General features: G+C 48.2%; 1 protein-coding gene across 1 annotated transcript; it reads left to right on the top strand.

The window, feature by feature from the left end:
* Nucleotides 1-2274: 2274 nt before the first annotated feature.
* LOC135897670 (zinc finger protein 557-like) lies at nt 2275-13027 on the top strand. Its single transcript, XM_065426363.2, has 3 exons — nt 2275-2408; nt 6900-7062; nt 12222-13027. Exons 2-3 carry the CDS (start codon nt 6900-6902, stop codon nt 12554-12556), a joined length of 498 nt encoding a protein of 165 aa, XP_065282435.2. The 5' UTR covers nt 2275-2408; the 3' UTR covers nt 12557-13027.
* The last annotated feature ends 5068 nt before the right edge of the window (nt 13028-18095 follow it).

Genomic DNA, 18095 nt, shown 5'->3' with positions numbered 1-18095 from the left:
GCGATTGAGCACGCTTCGCAGGTAATTACTAGACTTTTGGTGCGACAGCAATTACGTGGACACTCCAGGCGCATTTCTGCCGTCGCCGTCGCCGTGAGGTTCCGTAGGAGTGAAAGCGTGCGAGGGTGAGCCGGCGAACGCGGTTCTATCTTGCGTGCGCCAGTGAGGAACGTGATTCGGATGCGTGTCCTCTACTGTGGCGCGGGAGGCAGGGGGGTTAGGTAAGGGAGGAGGGGCGTTCTTCTCCGGCGCTGCTAGGGGCTCTTCGATGTCCTCCTCGCCCGCCGCTCCGTACAGAGTGGAAACAACCGCGGCGTCTACTACGGCGATGACGACGCCTCTGGCGGAAGCCGTAGGAACGTGTTGCCGGCGCTCGTGCGTTTCGAAAGCGGTCTGCGACGTGGCCAATGTGCGCGCCCGCGTGGGCCTCATCTTCAAGCGATCCGCGATGCTTGCAGAGTGCGCGTAGCGCCGGTAGCTTCGCATGCGCTGTGCTTTCTACGGTTCGTACGTGTTGAAGAGACATATGCACGGAAGTCAATTGGCTCGCGGCTGCTGCCACGATACCAAACTCCAGCGTTTTCACAGACAGTTTCCGCTGTCGTCGAGCGATGTGTGTTCATGTTTACCTGTGCGCGCGTGACACCGTGCTGGTTAGTTTAGTTAAAACGCGTTGACGAGCTAGTTGGTTTCAAGCCGTGATAGAATGTGCAAGTGCAACTGAACAAGGACGTAGAAAGAAGCGGGCACACAAAGGCAGCGCTGTCTCCATGTGTTTGTATCTACCTCCTCGTGGAGCCACGCTTACGCATTCCATCATTGTTAATTTAGTAAGTAAACGAACGTTCACAAGTTTATACGGCCGATAAAGCTACTATCCTTACTTCGTACAGCTATCTACTACTTTGCTATCGCAATCGGTGCTTCGGCTTTCCCGTGGAACTGCGAATTTTTATTCTAGCAGACAAACATGAGGCTCTTCGTTTCCCTCCCGTAGAAGCCCATATATTGACAGCAGACCGAAATTACACAATATTTACAACTCCACTTCGCACTACGTTATTACAGAAAGTAAATGAAACTCGTCATAATGCTAGAGTCGTCTTAGAGGCTAAATGTCATGTAATTTTTAGGGTGACAGTTTTGATAAAACAAGAGTCCCAGCCGTTTTCTCTAACCGCACTCCCTCCGTAGATACCCATGTATTGACAGCAGACGGGAATTCTCTAACGTTTAGAACTTCACTGTGAACTAACTAATTATGACAAGTAAATGAAACTTGGCGTAATGATAGAGTCGCCTTAGCGGCCAATTTCAGTATGATTTTTTTCCAAGATACCTACATTAGATTGAGAGCTACAGAGCATTCGCGAGAATGTTGAATTTGCCGCAAGGCACCTTATGTTCACCGCCACGTTTTTTTTCCGGAGGGTAGCCATAGACAGCTCCGCCGTCAAAAAAAACATAAAAAGCTCAAGAGAGAGAGAGAGAGAGAGAGGGGAAGACGGAAAGGCAGGGAGGTTAACCAGAGTGAGCGCAGTTTGCTACCCTACACGTGGAAAGGGGAATGGGGAGTGAAAGAGGAAGAGAGGGAACTTAGGTGTAGGATGTCTATAGTCGGGCACTCAAGTCTGTTGCCCTCAGGTAGCGAAAAAGCGCTCGAACTGCTTTCTGGGCCAATGAACTGTGCGGCCAGGCTCCCAAGATCTTCGCTTCCGTAAATGGCCTGTCATCCAGTCTATTTAAGGCACACTGGAGAGTCTCGCGTTGATTATCGAAGCGAGAACAGTGGCACAGAAGGTGACTGATGGTCTCTTCACACTTGCACTTAGCGCACATTGGTGTATCCAGAACAGTGAAGCACGAAGGTGGTACTCCTGACAAACGATCTATGCCGCCGCACGCCGTACGTGGCACGCCACTCGTTCGGCTAAAAGCAGCAGTGCACGAACGTGACCCTGTAGCCAGTCACCGACGTAAGCAAAACGTGAGCCCCAAACGATACTGGCGTAATAGGAACAAAGCTGTACACGTTTCACCTCTACCATCCCAAACAGCATCTGGCTCGCTGTGCCTGCAGTGTTTCGCGCATTGGCATTCAAAGACATCGAAGAACGCGCTGCGAAGCGTTCGTGTCGGCGCAGGCGTTCAGGCAGACACGGCGCACGAGACGCCGACCCACCGTCCGGGACGCACCTCGCGTCTTACGCGCGTCCCTCTCTCTCTCTCTCTCTCTCTCTCTCTCTCAAGTCGAGCCGCACGGGCGCTGGCCAGTTTCCAGACGCTGTGCTTTGCCGAGCGGAGGAGCCTCGTCCTGGAGAGCGACGTCTTTTCACCCGCGACGTTTTCAGCGAAGCACGTGGAAGCCGTACAGCACTGAAGCGATTCAAGCGAGCGATATACTAAAGGTACGCATTTATATACATAACGCAGTCTACTGTGGCTGTTTCCGAGGCGTATAATTTGTGAAATGCAACTTTAACGGCGTCTTTGATTCTGGTGAACGGCGCGCCGGAATGGGACCCCAGAAATTCGCGGCCTTCGTGCATGTCGACTTCAGGGGAGCGATTCGCATTTGTGTTTACAAAGAGGTGCATTGTTTACACTGTGCAGCGTTTTTGACATATGCGTTGAACGGAAGTGCACAACGTGTACGCCATGTGCTTTTACCCCGTTTAAACACTCGGTGTTTTCGCGTTTCTTTCCCACTGGATATACAATACCGCCCTCACGCGTGTCTGTAATGTTGTAGGTACGTCCCAGTTTGGCGATAATTTTCGGTAGAGCGTCAATACAACTCACTGCCGCGGTGGTAACGGCAAATCTCCGTGCAGCATAGCTCATATGCGAACGCGTGTGCAAATGACTGCGTCCCCCACTAACGCTATAGCGTAAGAATTTCACGCACCGCGATGAGGAAAGGCTGGAACTACGTTAATTGTGATCGCCTCACCCTGTATACCACTGTTGCAGTGGGGTCATGACCTTGCGTCGCCGATAGGTCGCCAATAGGCACGCGAAACTGCAGCCGCCTGAGTTTCTCAGAAATACTGCACACTCTCATTAAAGACTGTAGGGTTCTACCGCAGTAAAGGTCGTTCATTCGTTGTTGCAAGGGTAGCTGGCCTTCGCTTTTCTTTCGTTTTCTTTTCTTTCTTTCTTTTTTAGTGCAGTGTACATGCTTTGGACGTAATTTTTCACGCATTAATATTCGTACTCAGCCTCGCTCAGTTTATTTCTTTGACACTGTGCAGCGTTTTTGACAGTTAATTAGCGAGCACGTAACCTTAGACTATGCAAGGGGAATTCACAGCGCATAGTTGTTCACAACAATCCAAATGTAAGGCTGCCGAAATTTTACAGCAAAACTGTTACGCCATTTCTCTACGGTTAAGGGTAGGTAGTTCCACAGCAGTTTTCATGCGGTCGTGAAGGATGGCGCGCGGCTTGCTTCTTATCCAGTCATTCAAAGAACAGCCATAGTCCCGAATCTTTGCTTTGAAACGTCATTAGCAATGATTATAAAATAAAACTTCCCCTGCCGCATATCAGTAAGCAATAACTTAATCGCGCAGCTTCTTGAAAGTAGTCACTATATTTTGTTTCTTACGTCACGTTTTCCCGGCTACACCCTGGAGGTCAGCTACGAATTTGTGAGGCGGCGGTGGCGGTGCCTAACTGGGTTCTGTGGCAACGCTGCATGGTTGGGGTCAATAGAAACAGTCAGCCAGGAACGCGCTCGAACGCTGCGTGGCTGCTGCCTCTGAGCGTGAGCCAGGAAACACGGTGGGATAACTCTGTTGTGCATCTTCACTGCCTTTGATGCATCACTTGTCAGACTGGCACATATCTGTGAAATATTTTCAATGAATATTCTGATCGGTTACTCGCTTCGTACTAGCCAAACCGGCACTTCGGTTAGAGTGATCTCGCAGTAACTTTGTTCGCATTGAAGGGCTCGCAAGACGTTTACGTGCTGTGTGCGCTCATTTGTATGCTCTGAAATCCTTGTGCGAGGCAAATGTTCGTAAAATGGTTAACAAATCACTTGGTGAATCTGTCATAAAGTACGGAATAACAATTTACGGCTTTGCCTCTTCTAGCAAATTGAAGACACCTAACCGCATCCTAAAAAATATAGCCTATAGCCTCTCTTATGGCACACTTGGTCATGGAGAGGATGTCGTGTTAAGCATGTACCAGTCGGACATGTTGTTTGTCGAGCAGAAAGTATTGTTTGACGCCATGTGTAAGAATAGTTTTTCTACTAATTTCAAAAATGTCAACGTCAAATCCCGCTGCTTACGTCAGATAGAAAAATGTGTTGTACCTCGAGTGTACACATACTACGGCAAGAGGACTCGCGCGTTCTACGTGCCCTCAAAGTTTAACAGCTTGAATGAGCGTGAGATCACAGGATCATTTCAACAAATAAAATGATTCCCAAGGCCGTGGGTGATACGTACTGCGCATGTTTGTTAAACTTTCTACCCTCAGATTTTTGTAAGCATGACGCAATGACGGAGCATATCCGACAAAATGTTTTATACTACGTACCATTTTGCATTTGTTACTATTGGATCCAGTTTGTACGAACCTAATTTCCACAGTTATGTTTCATGTCAATGTATTTCTGTTTAATCTATCTTACAGATATAGTATGTGCGTGCCTTTTCAATATTACAGTAACTTTCTTTTTTAGTTAAATCCGTTGTACCCGTATTGGTACTACCTGCTGTACTGCTCAGCCTCGCACAAAAACACTGTTGCTTATGCGGGCTGGATAAGTAACTGTGAAGAGAATGGTTGTTGTTGTTGTTGTTGTTGTTGTTGTTCTTTAATTTTATTCACTGCCTTGGTTATTCACTGCCTTGGACCCTCGTTATGTAATAAACATAAACTGAATTTATGTTTATTACATAACGAGGGTCTCGAATCCGGCAACATTGATGCCTTCAGGTAGCATATGTGGCTTTATTGATCAGTTGCCTTCACCCTGAAAGATCGCGTTCTCGTGACGCCGGCGGCAAAAAAGATGTTCCACGTCCGCCGCCAAGGTCTGTGAGTGGTGGCGCTGGCTAACATTCCCAGGGTTCTACTGGGACACATAAATACCCAAGAAAGGGGTTGGGAAAACGGCGCCGCGGTAGCTCAATTGGTAGAGCATCGCACGCGAAATGCGAAGGTCGGGGGTTCGGTTCCCACCTGCGGCATGTTGTTTTTCATCCGCTTTAATTTCCATTAATTTATCGTTCCTTTATTTGACTCGGCGATCAAGGATGTGTCCAGGTGGGAGGCTGCACTTCGCTGCCCGGACCTGGATGAACAATTCTGCGCTGTCCAGCAGGCTCACGATGTGGCCATGAGGCTTGGCCTTCCGGTCCCGACGTGGGAGCGGCCCGCTTAGTGATTAATTATCACTACTTGCAGGACCAAATAAAGTTTTCCTTCCTTCCTTCCTTATTTCTTTATTAAGCACAAGTAATTTCCCCTATGTTGTCCTCGGTGTCAGTGTTTGTTGGCTTCTTATGACATGACTAATAAAAATCAGGCCCTTCGGTTAACCCCCTTTCCTCTGGTTTATATATATATATATAGTCATATTATAAGAAGCCAACAAACACTGACACCAAGGACAACATAGGCGAAATCACTTGCGCTTAATAAATTAAATAAAGCAACGATAAACTAATGGAAATTAAAGTGGATGAAAAAACAACTTGCCGCAGGTGGGAACCGAACCCCACAACCTTCGCTTTATTAAGCGCAAGTAATTTTGCCTATGTTGTCCTTGGTGTCAGTGTTTGTTGGCTTCTTATGATATGACTAATAAAAATTGGGCCCCTCACTTAACCCCCTTCCTTCTCGTTATATATATATATATATATATATATATATATATATATATATATATATATATACATATACACTCTTGAGGCTCGCTGTTGGTCACTCTTCCCACGGTGTGCAATTTGAACAGGCTTATTGCGGAGAATGCTCAAATTACAAATATTTCACCACAAGAGCTCTGAATCTGGAATTGGAAATTCGCCATACGCGTGCGCATCTTGCGGATGTGTGCGAGCGAGCCAGACCGGCCAGTGTTCGCTTTGGTCTGCGTGGTCATGTGATTAGGTGGGCGTGCTTCTTCTGCGAGTCAGTCAGTGTCTGCGTGTGCGTGCCCGTTCCCTATATATACGCAAGCAGCAGCCTGTGCGTCGTCAATCCAATGGCCATGATGCATGCTCGCGAATGAGTCGTGTTTTCAGTCGCGTGCTGATGTTCTCGCGGCCGTTCTTGATCATGCAGCCGGTTGTATGCTGTGCCGGCCAATTCCCATGCTTTACCATCTCTTTGTCCTTTACGTCGCTGCACCATCTTGATCCCACGTATTTCTCCCGCCCTTGCCGCGAAAGTGCTCCGCCGTTCAGTCGACCTTCCGGTGCATTATTACCCTGACGAAGGCAAGCCCCCTTGTCGAAAGGTCGGTGCCCGTCTGAGACTTTCCTTAGTTATTTACCGTTGATCACTGACTGTAAGCATGTGTTCTGTTAAGATTTCTTATAATAGCGTGTTTTATTCCTGTTGCGTATCGGTATTGCTTTAAAGAAATATGTACCTCTGCTGCTTCTGTTTGCAAGTTCTCACGATAGTAGTATGGTGTTTGGGTGGAGGCCAGCAGAGTGCGTTTCTATTTATTTTTTTACAGTACACCCTGCAGCGCCGAAGCATTATAGCAGGGGAGTGGGTACAACATGAAGTGACTAGCACGAGAATATAATCACACAAAATGGAGGGATGACAAAGAAGCAATGCATCGTAGGGATTGCGCCGCAGAACGTTGGTGTATTGCCGTTAGCATCTTTCAGGGGGCAAGCATGCTTCTGTTCGGTGCGCAGATGGACCCCGTGAAACAGGAAGTGGCTGCCACAGCGTCGTCGCGCGCTCCCGGAGACGCGAGTGTGACCCAGGCCAAGCGCACTGTTGACACCAAGCCGCTGGTGCACTACGCCCGAAAGCGCCTGCAAAAGAACCGCTGGCAGAACTGGTGGTCTTGGATGAGTAAGTAGGATAACGTGGCTTCGCAAGTATGCAGCCACTCGAAGCCGCTGCTCTGACTCGAATGCGATAAGTTTGCTGCTCACAATTGATCTTCGTAACATGGCTCTAAACACGGTACCGCCTATGCAGTTCGTACGCTTTAGTGAGTGAGTGGTGCGCGTTATCGTAACTGGCAGAGCCGAGTCGGCTTGGTTGTGTTGGATTTTTTTTTTTATCTTAAGGTAGCATCAATGTTCTTCGCGTGTGTTCGTTAACATATGTGCTGGTTAACGGCTTCCCCTGGGGTTTACGCAATGAAACAACACGCTACTAAAAAGCCCTCAGTGCAACCCACATACGTCTTGAGGTGGGTCATTAGCTGGCAGGCTATGTATTAAAAGCAACGAAGTCGGCACCCCCACCCCCTCGCTCCAGACACACTGGCACTTGTGCCTCGCGAAATTGGACAAAGATTAACGCACACCACGCACACAAGCACACATGAGGCTGCCCTGGACCCACACGCGGTCATAGTTGTATGGTTCGTGATTTGAACCTGGCCAACGCCGATAACTTTACTTCTCGTCAGTACAAGTATGAGGTCAGATTACCAAACTCAGGAATGTGGATGAGAAAACGCTAAGAAATGTTCAGAAATATGGCGTCTGAACTTTTGTCGGCAGCATGTGCTTGCGCCAACACCTTTGAAAGCCCCGATTTGACAGAATTGGGTCGGTTGCATGCAGAAACCCGGAAAAAAAAACGTGAAGTCAGCGAGCGTTTTTAGGATCGCTAACGAAGGTTGTACCACAGTACATCGGAAATACACCTGCATTGCAGGGCGAGAGTTTCGATTAATTTTCAGTGGTCAGAATAGATCGGCGAGAGTCTTGAATGCCTTGTACTACGCCCTCGTAACACCTGCTCGTCCAGAAGAATTTTCTGCACGCAGGCTCTCCCTGGCGCAATAGCATGACGGAGTCAGAACGCCATGTACAACGCGCCAACGGCATACGTGCCAAGTCTACTGAATGTTACACAAAGTCTGCCAGTTTGCACTCGTGAAACAATTTTAAGCCTATTGCGTCAACGTTTGCTAAAAGAAAGTCTCCTCACGAAAGGCTCTGGCTAGTCGGTCTCCGAATCTTCCATTGGAAGTGTTCTCAAGATGAAATTATACAGTTTGGGAAGACTGGCTATTGGGGTAGTTCGTCTTGCCTTATAGTAGTGGTAGTTTAGCGTAAATTAATAAGGTAATGCAAAAGAAGAAAGCGCCCGTTCTTGTGCACTTTGTTTTTTTGTGTCCGTCTAAGAATTTGCGCCGAACTACGGTAATTATAATAGCATTTGCTTCGAGAAAGTCTACAAAGGCAATTTCCCAGAGCTGAGCGACATGGAAGTTACTGAAAAGGTCCCTAGAATAGCGTTGACGTCGTAGGGTTCTTTACGCGCATTGAAATGTAATTCGCCATTATTCAAAGGTGGCCAGTCCGCGACCTCCTCCTCAGCAGCAGACCGCCATAGCCACGGATCCACCGAGGAGGTTCCGGCATTCCTTGTCTATAGAAACGGGAATAGATTTCCTTGACAGTCGGGCCTGGATAACATTTCCTGCTTTCAATGGCGCGCAGAAATCCTGACGGCTAATTATTGTTTGGAAGTGTCATCCTGATACGCTTTCGGACAATACTGCGCGGAACGCTTCAGCGAGAATTTTTGGCAGGCGAACGTGGATTACTAAAAAAATTACGCCGATAGAACGCGCGTATTGAAATTCGTGCGAGCTCGCACTTACACTGTGCACAAGCTACGACGATATGCAAACGCCAACTCAGGCGAAGCCCCAGTCAGACAAATCTAGGCAATGACGTCACGAGGACGACGGGTGATGTACGGACGCCTGTCCCCATTTCTCTCTCAAGGAAAGACGCTCCGAGACAGCTTCACATTGCAGCACGGACACTCTCGTTAACCGAGTGGAATACCGCAGATACAAAGTGCGCCGCACTGCACAGACTATAAGCCTAAAACCCCTCCATTAGCGCGCCAGCGTGATCGAGGAGCCAATGGGTACGGAGTCGGCGAAAACGTGCATGGATGGGCTTTAAATGGCAACTCTCGCGACTTTTCGATGTCAACGGATGTCACTGAAATTCGTTGGGTTCGTTCCTCTGCACACTTCCGTCGTGTCCTCAAAAAACAGGTTTGAGAGTTGCGTGGGTTTTTTTACGGATGAACTTAATTGTTACCGTAGTGAAGCTGCGTGCGCAGTGCTTTCGATTAGTGCGCTTCGGGAATCCTGATATGATGCGAAGTGTAGCAGTATCAAGAGGTATGCCTCCTTTGGTGACAACATGACCTAATATAGTCAGTTTTCTCGCTGCTAAAAAGGCAATTTTTCAAGTTAAGCTGGGGACCAGCATTCCGGAGACAGGTCAAAACTTGATGTAAACGGCGAAGATGGGTCGGAATATCTGGGAAAAAGACTACAACGTCATCCAGGTAGCAGAGACAAGTCCGCTACCTCAGGCCGCGCAGGATGCCGTACATAGTGCGTTCAAAGGTGGCGGGCATGTGTATATATATATATATATATATATATATATATATATATATATATAGGAAGAATGAGAGAAAGAAGTTGCAACGTGAATCAAGTGTTTGTCTTTAATAGTGAATATAGGTTAACATCAGTATAACCGAATTAAACAAAGCAAGTCCAAGCTAAACCACAGCCAATTTGTTTGTGTTTGTTCAGTACCTCCAATAGCTCTGCCTTTAATTGATCCTGGGAAAACAGGATGTTCTTCTACGTGAGCCAAGACTGAATAACCATTTTTTCGTGTTGAAAACATTGGAACTTTCTCGAGGCGAACGCTACGGTAAGTGGTATTGTCCATTACTGCGACACTGCGCGGTTTGCTGTTTTGCAAAAGCTATTAAATGAACCACTTCTCGAAGCACGGCCCATCCATTTCCTTGTGCTAGTCAGCAGTTCCTTTCGCAGCTCAGAAAACGAGGCACGCAGCGTTTAAGAAGCCATCCTGGCTACCGGCCTGCAACAGGATGAGCCTGCCACTCTTGCCGCGTGATGCGCGAAGCCCTGTTGTCAAGCCTTGCCGAAAAGCATCTTCCCGTGTGTTGACGTTAACGTCCTCCCATATTTTCTCCTTTTTGTGGCCGGTATTGACGCAAGTTCCGTAAAGGTAGATATCGGTCTGCAAGAACAAAACAAACAATAAAAATCAATTGAACCATGTCATCAGCTACAAACCCCACATTTTCGCAATATAGGAGAAGCAATGAAAGAATCGGCACTGTTCAGCTAATATGATAAAAAATGCGTAGAGACCGCTTGTTCGTGCTGATTAACCACCAAGGCATATCGTTTAAAAATATTCTGGCCAGGTTAGCGCCACGTGTTAAGTGAAGGGGCAACAGCCAAGCTCGACACTGAAGTGGCCTGAGGAGGGGATTGGCGGGTGGCTACGCGTTGTTTGTGCAGTTCATCGAAGGTTCGATAGAGACTGATGAGTTCAGGCACTGTTGCCGGATTTTTTGCCAACATCATCTGGAGGGCTTCGTCTTCAATGTATATTAAGATATGTCTGATCTTCTCCGCATCAGTGATTGTGACGTCAGCACGGTTACAGAGGTCGACAACATATATGCAAGTTGTAAATGTCTCCCCCCTCTGTTGAGCACGACTACGCAAGCGTAGCCCGGCGCGAAGCGTGCGAATGGCGGGGCGCCTGAATACGTCCGTCACGTTAGCTTTGAAGGCCCCCACGTCGTGAGATCACGTTCGTGGTTTCCGTGCCACACGCTGGTGACACCGCTGAAATAAAACGACGCGTAATTCAATTTCTTGGCGTCGTCCCAGTGGTTGTGGATGCCCACCCGATCGTAGTTAGCGAGCCAGTGTTTACGTCATGGTCTTCTGTGCCGCTGAAGATGAGTGGGTCGCATTGACGCAATGGGCCAGGACAGACCATGACAGTCACAGGGTCAGCGGGTTGTTATTGTGGTGGTCCTTCTTCTGGCATAATGAAGAGGGGTGCAGTATCTGATGGCGAAGTTCCAGACTTCCTGCTGTACCCAGCACCTCCACCAACTGTAAAGGGAGTTTATTCGTGTTGTAGAGCAGCAGCGACAAACGCAGCACCATGCAGGCAGGGCACAGCCAGAGAGCAAACTGGGTACGAGCCACACGATGGCAACGGGGCTTTTCGGCGTGCCAAACTTCTTCCTCCTACCTCGAACATCCTACCTTACCTCCTCTTCAGTTACAGGCCCACAATGTGTATATGGTACGAGGAGTGGTACACACAGATCATGCCGGGCTCGTGCAGACGACAGTGACTAGAGCGCGGAAGAGTCCACGATCATGAGCTAGTGCTTGGCGTGAGAAGCTGCTGTCGCGAGAAGTTGCGTTCCCTGTTGACAGGCAAGAGATGGGAGGCAAGTGGTGTTGCGTTGTAGGCTGCATGAACTTCAGTCCTCACCATCCGCGAACACAGATTGAGCCGATGCCGATCTCGTTCAGACGAGGTTAAGCCTATCACAGTCCTGAGTCGCCATGTTCGCATGTTTATACTACCAGCTGATCTCATTCTGACCTAAAGCTAATTAAGCCAAACTGTAGGCTCCTTCTGGCTTTGATCCTTCTTTTGAGGACTTCATTCTTTTTTGTGTGTTTCGTTAGTTCGTAGAGTTTCTTCTCTCTGTGCTGTATTTTCTTTAATGAATGTCTTGCTGTCTGGTAAAGAATGACTTCGTCACTTCATGGGCTGACGTTGTGCCTCAGCAACGATTAATTCATTGAAAGAAGCTCATCACACATTCCAGCATTCTGCGTAACCTGATGATCTTACGGTGATCCACATGGAAGTGGGTTATTGACCGACAAACCCTCAAGCTTATTGAACAAAGTCATCATTCATAGAGTGGAAGCCGTTGCGGTTAGCTGAGCCTACAATATTCAAATTCTCACAAGCAGAAACCTATATCGACTTCGTCGTCTGCATGCTCCCCATAATTGTCATTGACGCACCCTGTACCCATTGCAACGCGGCCGGCTATCGAACTCGCGATCTCATGCTCCGCAGCACAACGTTGCAATCACCGCTGCGCCACCGCTTCGTGTCCGTAAAACAGTTTCCTCCTCTGACGCGTCGCAGGCGAACAGAAGCGCCGCCTGAAGCAGCAGAAGCCGCAGCAGAAGCCGGCCGGCGAGACCCAGTGCAGCGTTTGCGACAAGCCCACGGCCACCAGGAGCGAAGAGGTGCACCACGCGATGGACCACGCGTTCGAGCTCTCCTACCGCTGCGAGGAGTGCCACAGGAAGTTCGCGCGCAAGTTCGAGCTCGAGTGGCACCTGCGCCAGCACACGGGCGTGCGTCCCCTGCCGTGCGGCCTGTGCCCCGCGGAGTTCCTCAACGGGCGCCTGCTTACCGCCCACCACACCAGGCACCACGGTCTGCGCTCCAAGTGGCACCGCTTCAAGACCAACTGAGCCGAACGCTCAAGCCTTTCTTTTGGGAGCGAACTGCGCTAAACACAGCACGCTAAACGGGAGGACATTAATGTACGCCTCGCTGCTCCGTCCCGACGTGCTATACGTCCCCTTAGCTATATAGTATACAGGAAATCGACGTCCTCGTAATGCACTCGGTACTGGCTCCTGCATTTGAAAAGGTTGCTTGCACATGAGTGCGGCTTTCATCGTGACAGGCACCATGAAAGCCAAGGATACGACGTCATCGTATTATGTGCCCAGTACTTAGCGCTGTTTGCTCTCAAAAGATGCATGACTAGCTCAGCAGGCCTGATAACTTACGTTTCTTTTTTTTCTGCGTTTCTTGGCTTTGCCACAAGAAGATACAAAATACGACTCGCGAAGCGTTTTATTACAATTCGTTTGGTAGGTACTCGATTTCACATTGTCGACTCACATTTGTTTCAATAAAGTTGGAAATGTTCCGAACTTCTTGTTTCGCTGGCGTTTCTGTGACCAAGCTGTAAGAATAAATACCAAAGGTATGACGACAATGAAAACAGAATGACTGCTATAAACACAGTAGATATGGCAGGACGGTCTAAATGTTTCGAAGGTCAAAGGTGCTCTAGTTGTTTCACCTAGCAACGAAACCGGGATCTTTCCTGTCTCTCTGACCTTCTGAAACTTCTTTGCCACTCAACATCGTGGTGTAAGCAGGCAGGTACTCAAACCTGAACGTGTCGGCGCTGTTAACTACACCCAATCGAGTGCCTGTCGCCATGGCTTAATACAAGTTATCACCCGACGTCGCACGTACATTCCGAAGCTTTTGTCCTAGATGGTGGAAATGGTTGACCCAACGACGTCGCACTGCGAAGCATTGATCTGCAGAACCTGTGCACGTGTTGACCAAAAGTGCGGTTGTGTTTTGTCGGATTCGTGTCCCCCTAAGTGCGAAGCCCTTTGACAAATGGCCCTAACGTTCTCAGCGAGTTAATCATCGCTCGTCATCGTCCGACAACCAGAGGGAAAACTGGTTGCCATCATGACAACGGGACTGACGTTGCGTGAGGGGGAATGGAGGACGTGCGAGGAGGACCCGAAGAAGAAAAGTCCCTTTTCCCTCTGGCTGGAAATAATTGTTTCAAGGCAGCAGTGCGGATCTGTAAGGAGATTCACGAGACTTCTCGCGAGCAGCGCGCTGGTTTTGCTGGCGCAGCTCCCTCGAGATCAATCCATGTTCATTTCCGTATTTTTCCCTTCTTGGCCTAATGCCTGCAAACACATGAAATAAACTGCAGTTAATCTGCCCTCCTCGTGCGTCAGCATCCCTTCGGCACGCTTTGGCACCTCTGGGCGAGATAGCGTTAGAGGTTTCCAGACACTGACCTTGTAGAAGGCCTCCAGGAGGACACCTTCCCACCTCTCCTGAGAGAGAGAGAGAGAGAGAGAAGTTTAAGGATACGAAATGCCTAGAGGTCGGCCTGAGCTATATTCCTCTAGCCAGCTACTCGGCATTGGGGGAAGCGGAAGAGGGAAAGAAAGAGGGAAGAGAGAGGTGCATGATGGGTGACGATGACGATAGAAGGAAGATGTAGAACATATGGCAACCTCTCCTGAAATCCAATAGCGCTGAATGCTCGTACCCTATCGGGTGAAGCGCTTAGGAGGGCTTTTTGAGGAATGATGAGGCCCTACCTTGATTGTCATTCAGCTTAGTGGAGGCAGGGAGGAGGAGGGGGGGGGAGAGCTTCGAGTGTTGGATAGATATATACGTGTTTGCTTTGCAACATAGCCTTTCAAGTGTAAAAGATACGGTGTAGGATTCGTAATGCATAAGGATGTAGCTGGGAATGTCAATGAATTTAATGGAAACAAAACTATGGCGATTATGAGGCATGCCATAGTGATTAAACCTGACCACCTGGTGTCCTCGAGCGCGCACCAACATCCGAGACCGCGTTTTTTTTTTTTTTTGCTTATCACCTCTATCGACACGCGGCCACCGCTACCGGGATCGAACCGTCAACCTCGTCCTCGGCAGCGCAACGCCATAGCGACTGCGCTGCAAACTCGGGTGGTCATATGGAAGACGCATTAAATATATAAGCTTTGTTTTTCCTCTAGTACTGTTTCATTTTCTGGCGAAATCATGCCCCCATCAGAAGGGGGGCTTGATTGCGCTCATGTGGCTCGAACTGGTGTGTCAGATGACGCGATACAGTGGGTATGGCCGTGCGAAGGCGTACTGGGGACGAGTTGCGCTTGGACTCATACAAGAAACCCCAGAACAAAAAGATTAATGCAAGATTGGCCGCTCTATTCCGCAACATCTCACAACCCGAAAGTGTCCAGAGAGTGAGCCGTTTGATGAGTCAGGAACTAATCCGCTTGCGAAAATTCAGTTATTATAATTCCCTATTCTTTCATGACCTGTGCTAACACACTGCTTACAACGTGCGCCGGCGCCTATGGTGCTATGCGCCTCGGTCACGTGGCCTCGGTGCGCGCATTCAGTCGACACGGCAGATGAATGAGAGCCCACGCCGGCGCTGGCCACAGTGTAAAAAATAAATGTGAATAAAACAAAAGTAAAAAAGCTGAAATTTTTCTATTTTTGCTACAGCAAATTTCAGTAAAAAAGTACCGATTCGTAGATTTTTAAAGGGATTTTATTTCTTGATTTTAACAGAAATGGTCCCCGTATACGGTTAAATTAAAAATTAGCAGTTGGAGTGTGAGTTCCATGGCCACTTAGCGTCACTTTTCGACCTTTACGAATGCAGAACGCTTGGAAAGCTCTTCCAAGACAACGTACCTGTGAGCCACGGCATTAACAGCTGGTATTGCCGGGCAAACCAGCCCTACACACCGTCAATTTCTTTGACAAGAGTGTACATGTGATTTTCGGACAAAACTGCGACAATCTTGAGAATTGTCCAGAGCTCTGCCTATTTGTCTCATTTCAAGCTCTTCAGAGCGGTGTGCACGGAATAACCAGCCACATAGGCAATAACTGAGACAGCATCCTTCAGCTTTGACAGCACCTATTCGGTCACAACAAGGCTTGACACGGTCACAGCTTGACACGGCTGCTTGCGTTTGGAGATCTTCCCTATTTTCGTATTTGTCATCGTCGATTGTGGATGCTGTGCCGGTTTGTAGAAGTGTTCTCTGTTGGCGCAACTTGTTCTCACGCTCATAGATTTCTCTTACGGGCAAATTATATTGCGAGCCAGCCTGTCATCGGTAACGTCTGAAGCGGTCTTTTAGAAGATCGGTCTGGAACTTCCCAAGAAGCACAAAGGACATCTTGAGCTCCTCAAAAGAGTACCTGACAATTTCAGTAAATGCTTGAGTCATTTGTAACAGAGCGCCATGTGTCCGATCGTACAACTTACAGGCATCCGCCCTACTTTCCTTCCATTCTCCCAACCGGTCGAAGAAATCGCCCAAAAAAGGAAATTCCGGAGCCAAATGATCAAGGGTGGACGGGCTTTTGAAAGACATCCATTAGTCTCAGTCCATTTAATGGAGTCTTGACGCTGACAACTTTCCACTACCTTACTATTATTTCAATGAACCTGGTGGTTTCTTCGTGGTGTTTTAGGTTGGCTTCAATCATTCGAAATGCATTTGGTCCAGACTCACTACTGCAAAGCAGGTTTAACATTGCTTTTCTCAATGTCTGTTGGAGGAACAGCTTTTCTGGACAAAGTGTACATATACGGAGTAACTGCTCGCTCTCTAAATTATATGTGTGCTTGATTGTCTCAAAGTACCATTAATACATGCGCCGCTGTCCCGTTTTTCTTGGTTCAAACTCGGGCAACCAGAACCACTGATCAATTTGCTTTACCAAATTGTTGCGCACGCACTATGGTAAGTGCACTGCATCGATGACAAAGAAATTTGGTCTGTGGGGATACTATAGGTGCGGAAACACGAAATCATTCGCCCATGATATTTTCAGGACGCCTTGAGGGACCTTGGTCAGAGTACTTCCAAGTACTGCCAAGGGATCATCGCACTTCGATATACAGCGATATACAGTCAGTTACAACGCAAATGACTTTGTATCCAATTTTTCTAAGCCGCGAATGACATCTCCCAAAACCTTGTGCAGGAATTCCCCATTAGCCTTATGCATTGCTACAATGTGTGCTACCTCCTTAAACTCGTACGTGAGGCTGTGCACCATAAATAGAAATGCTCTGTTTGCTGTTTCTGCGTTGTTCACTGCGATACCAGCGATTTTACCTCCCTTGGAGTCAACAAAGGGCTTTAGGTGAATTTCATCGACCATCAAAGTCACGTAGCGCTACTGCTCATTCAACTCCGATATCTTCTCGGCCATGTAGTGGAGGAATGTACCATCTTGCGGCCCTAATTGGGAGACCACCTTGAGTGATGAACATATTAGCCGTACGGTCCTTGGGTGTGGCATTACGAAACTCCCGTAACTGCGCATGTGCTTGTGCGCATGCAGCTATATTGTAAAATGTACGTAGCAGTACACTATGAAGTCAACAAAATTTCACTGTCGTTCTTTTTTTTTCTTGACATTAACTGCACTTATTCGGTTAGCAGTTGAATGGACGCGGCGTTATCGTCTCCTCTTGCTGCAGGTGTATTGCTCAGAAGAGAAGTTGACAGTCTTGCAGATGTCCATGTCTGAGTTTTCAGAACCTGAAGACGCGGCACTGTCGAACCCCTGGACTCCCTCAAGCAGCTCCAGTAGCCGTTGTTTAAAGCTGCCGATCGCGTACGGAACTAGCATGTTGGGCCCGAGCCACTTCACTGGTGATTTTGCGACGTGTACTTTGAGAGTTGGGTGGGTTTTCCCAACAACAGAGTATGTATTCCAAAGAACCTCACCGTTACAAATGTGAGCCAAAATGAGGTCTTCGTTGCATTCGATTACATGCCGAATATGTCAGCTGCTGGCCTCGAACGAACTTTGCCAAATCTTTCAAATAGCAAAGCTTGCCTGCTTCGTCCTCGTTTTGGGCAGTGAGAACTGTCTCCGCGAGCACTTTCTCAAGGGCAGCGGCATCTAAGCGCATTCGCTTCTTCTCTGGGTCCTCTCACCGAGTCCTTTCTCTGGATAGGTAGCTTGGTCAATAAGGGAATACCGTCGCTACTGCCTCAGGTCGAAGCTGCAAACGTGAGAGCGACGCACTCACGTTTGCGGCTATAAATATATAGAGAGGAAGAGACAAGCTATATATCAATTGCAACGTGGCACACAGCACTTCTCAGGCATTCCGCAGCTGATTATTATTTGCACAATAATCCTTAGTGCACTGATTCTTATTGGCACACATAACACGCTAAAAATGATGTCGGTCGCCGTTGCCGATTCACAAGCAGAAATAAAGATTCAAGCAAACAACCACATTTTTCAGCAACCACGTGCGTTCGACGGCAACCTGGATGCGCGTATAAACGTGTCACTGCAGTTAGCATGGAGCAAGGAAAAGACTAGCAGTGAGCGTCACGTGACAATCTTGAAGCCCAGACAAACATTTAGAGGAGTGGGATGATGGGAAAT

Source organism: Dermacentor albipictus, chromosome 6, assembly GCF_038994185.2.
Source record: "Dermacentor albipictus isolate Rhodes 1998 colony chromosome 6, USDA_Dalb.pri_finalv2, whole genome shotgun sequence".
Taxonomy (NCBI): Eukaryota; Metazoa; Arthropoda; class Arachnida; order Ixodida; family Ixodidae; genus Dermacentor; species Dermacentor albipictus.
The sequence above is the reverse complement of the archived record's forward strand: the minus strand, read 5'-3'. Positions and strand labels throughout refer to the sequence as shown.

Coding starts and splice junctions, on each gene's coding strand:
- LOC135897670 (XM_065426363.2), top strand. CDS start 6,900: ATGGACCCCGTGAAACAGGAAGTGGCTGCCACAGCGTCGTCGCGCGCT. Junction 7,063..12,221: donor GAACTGGTGGTCTTGGATGA/GTAAGTAGGATA, acceptor GACGCGTCGCAG/GCGAACAGAAGCGCCGCCTG.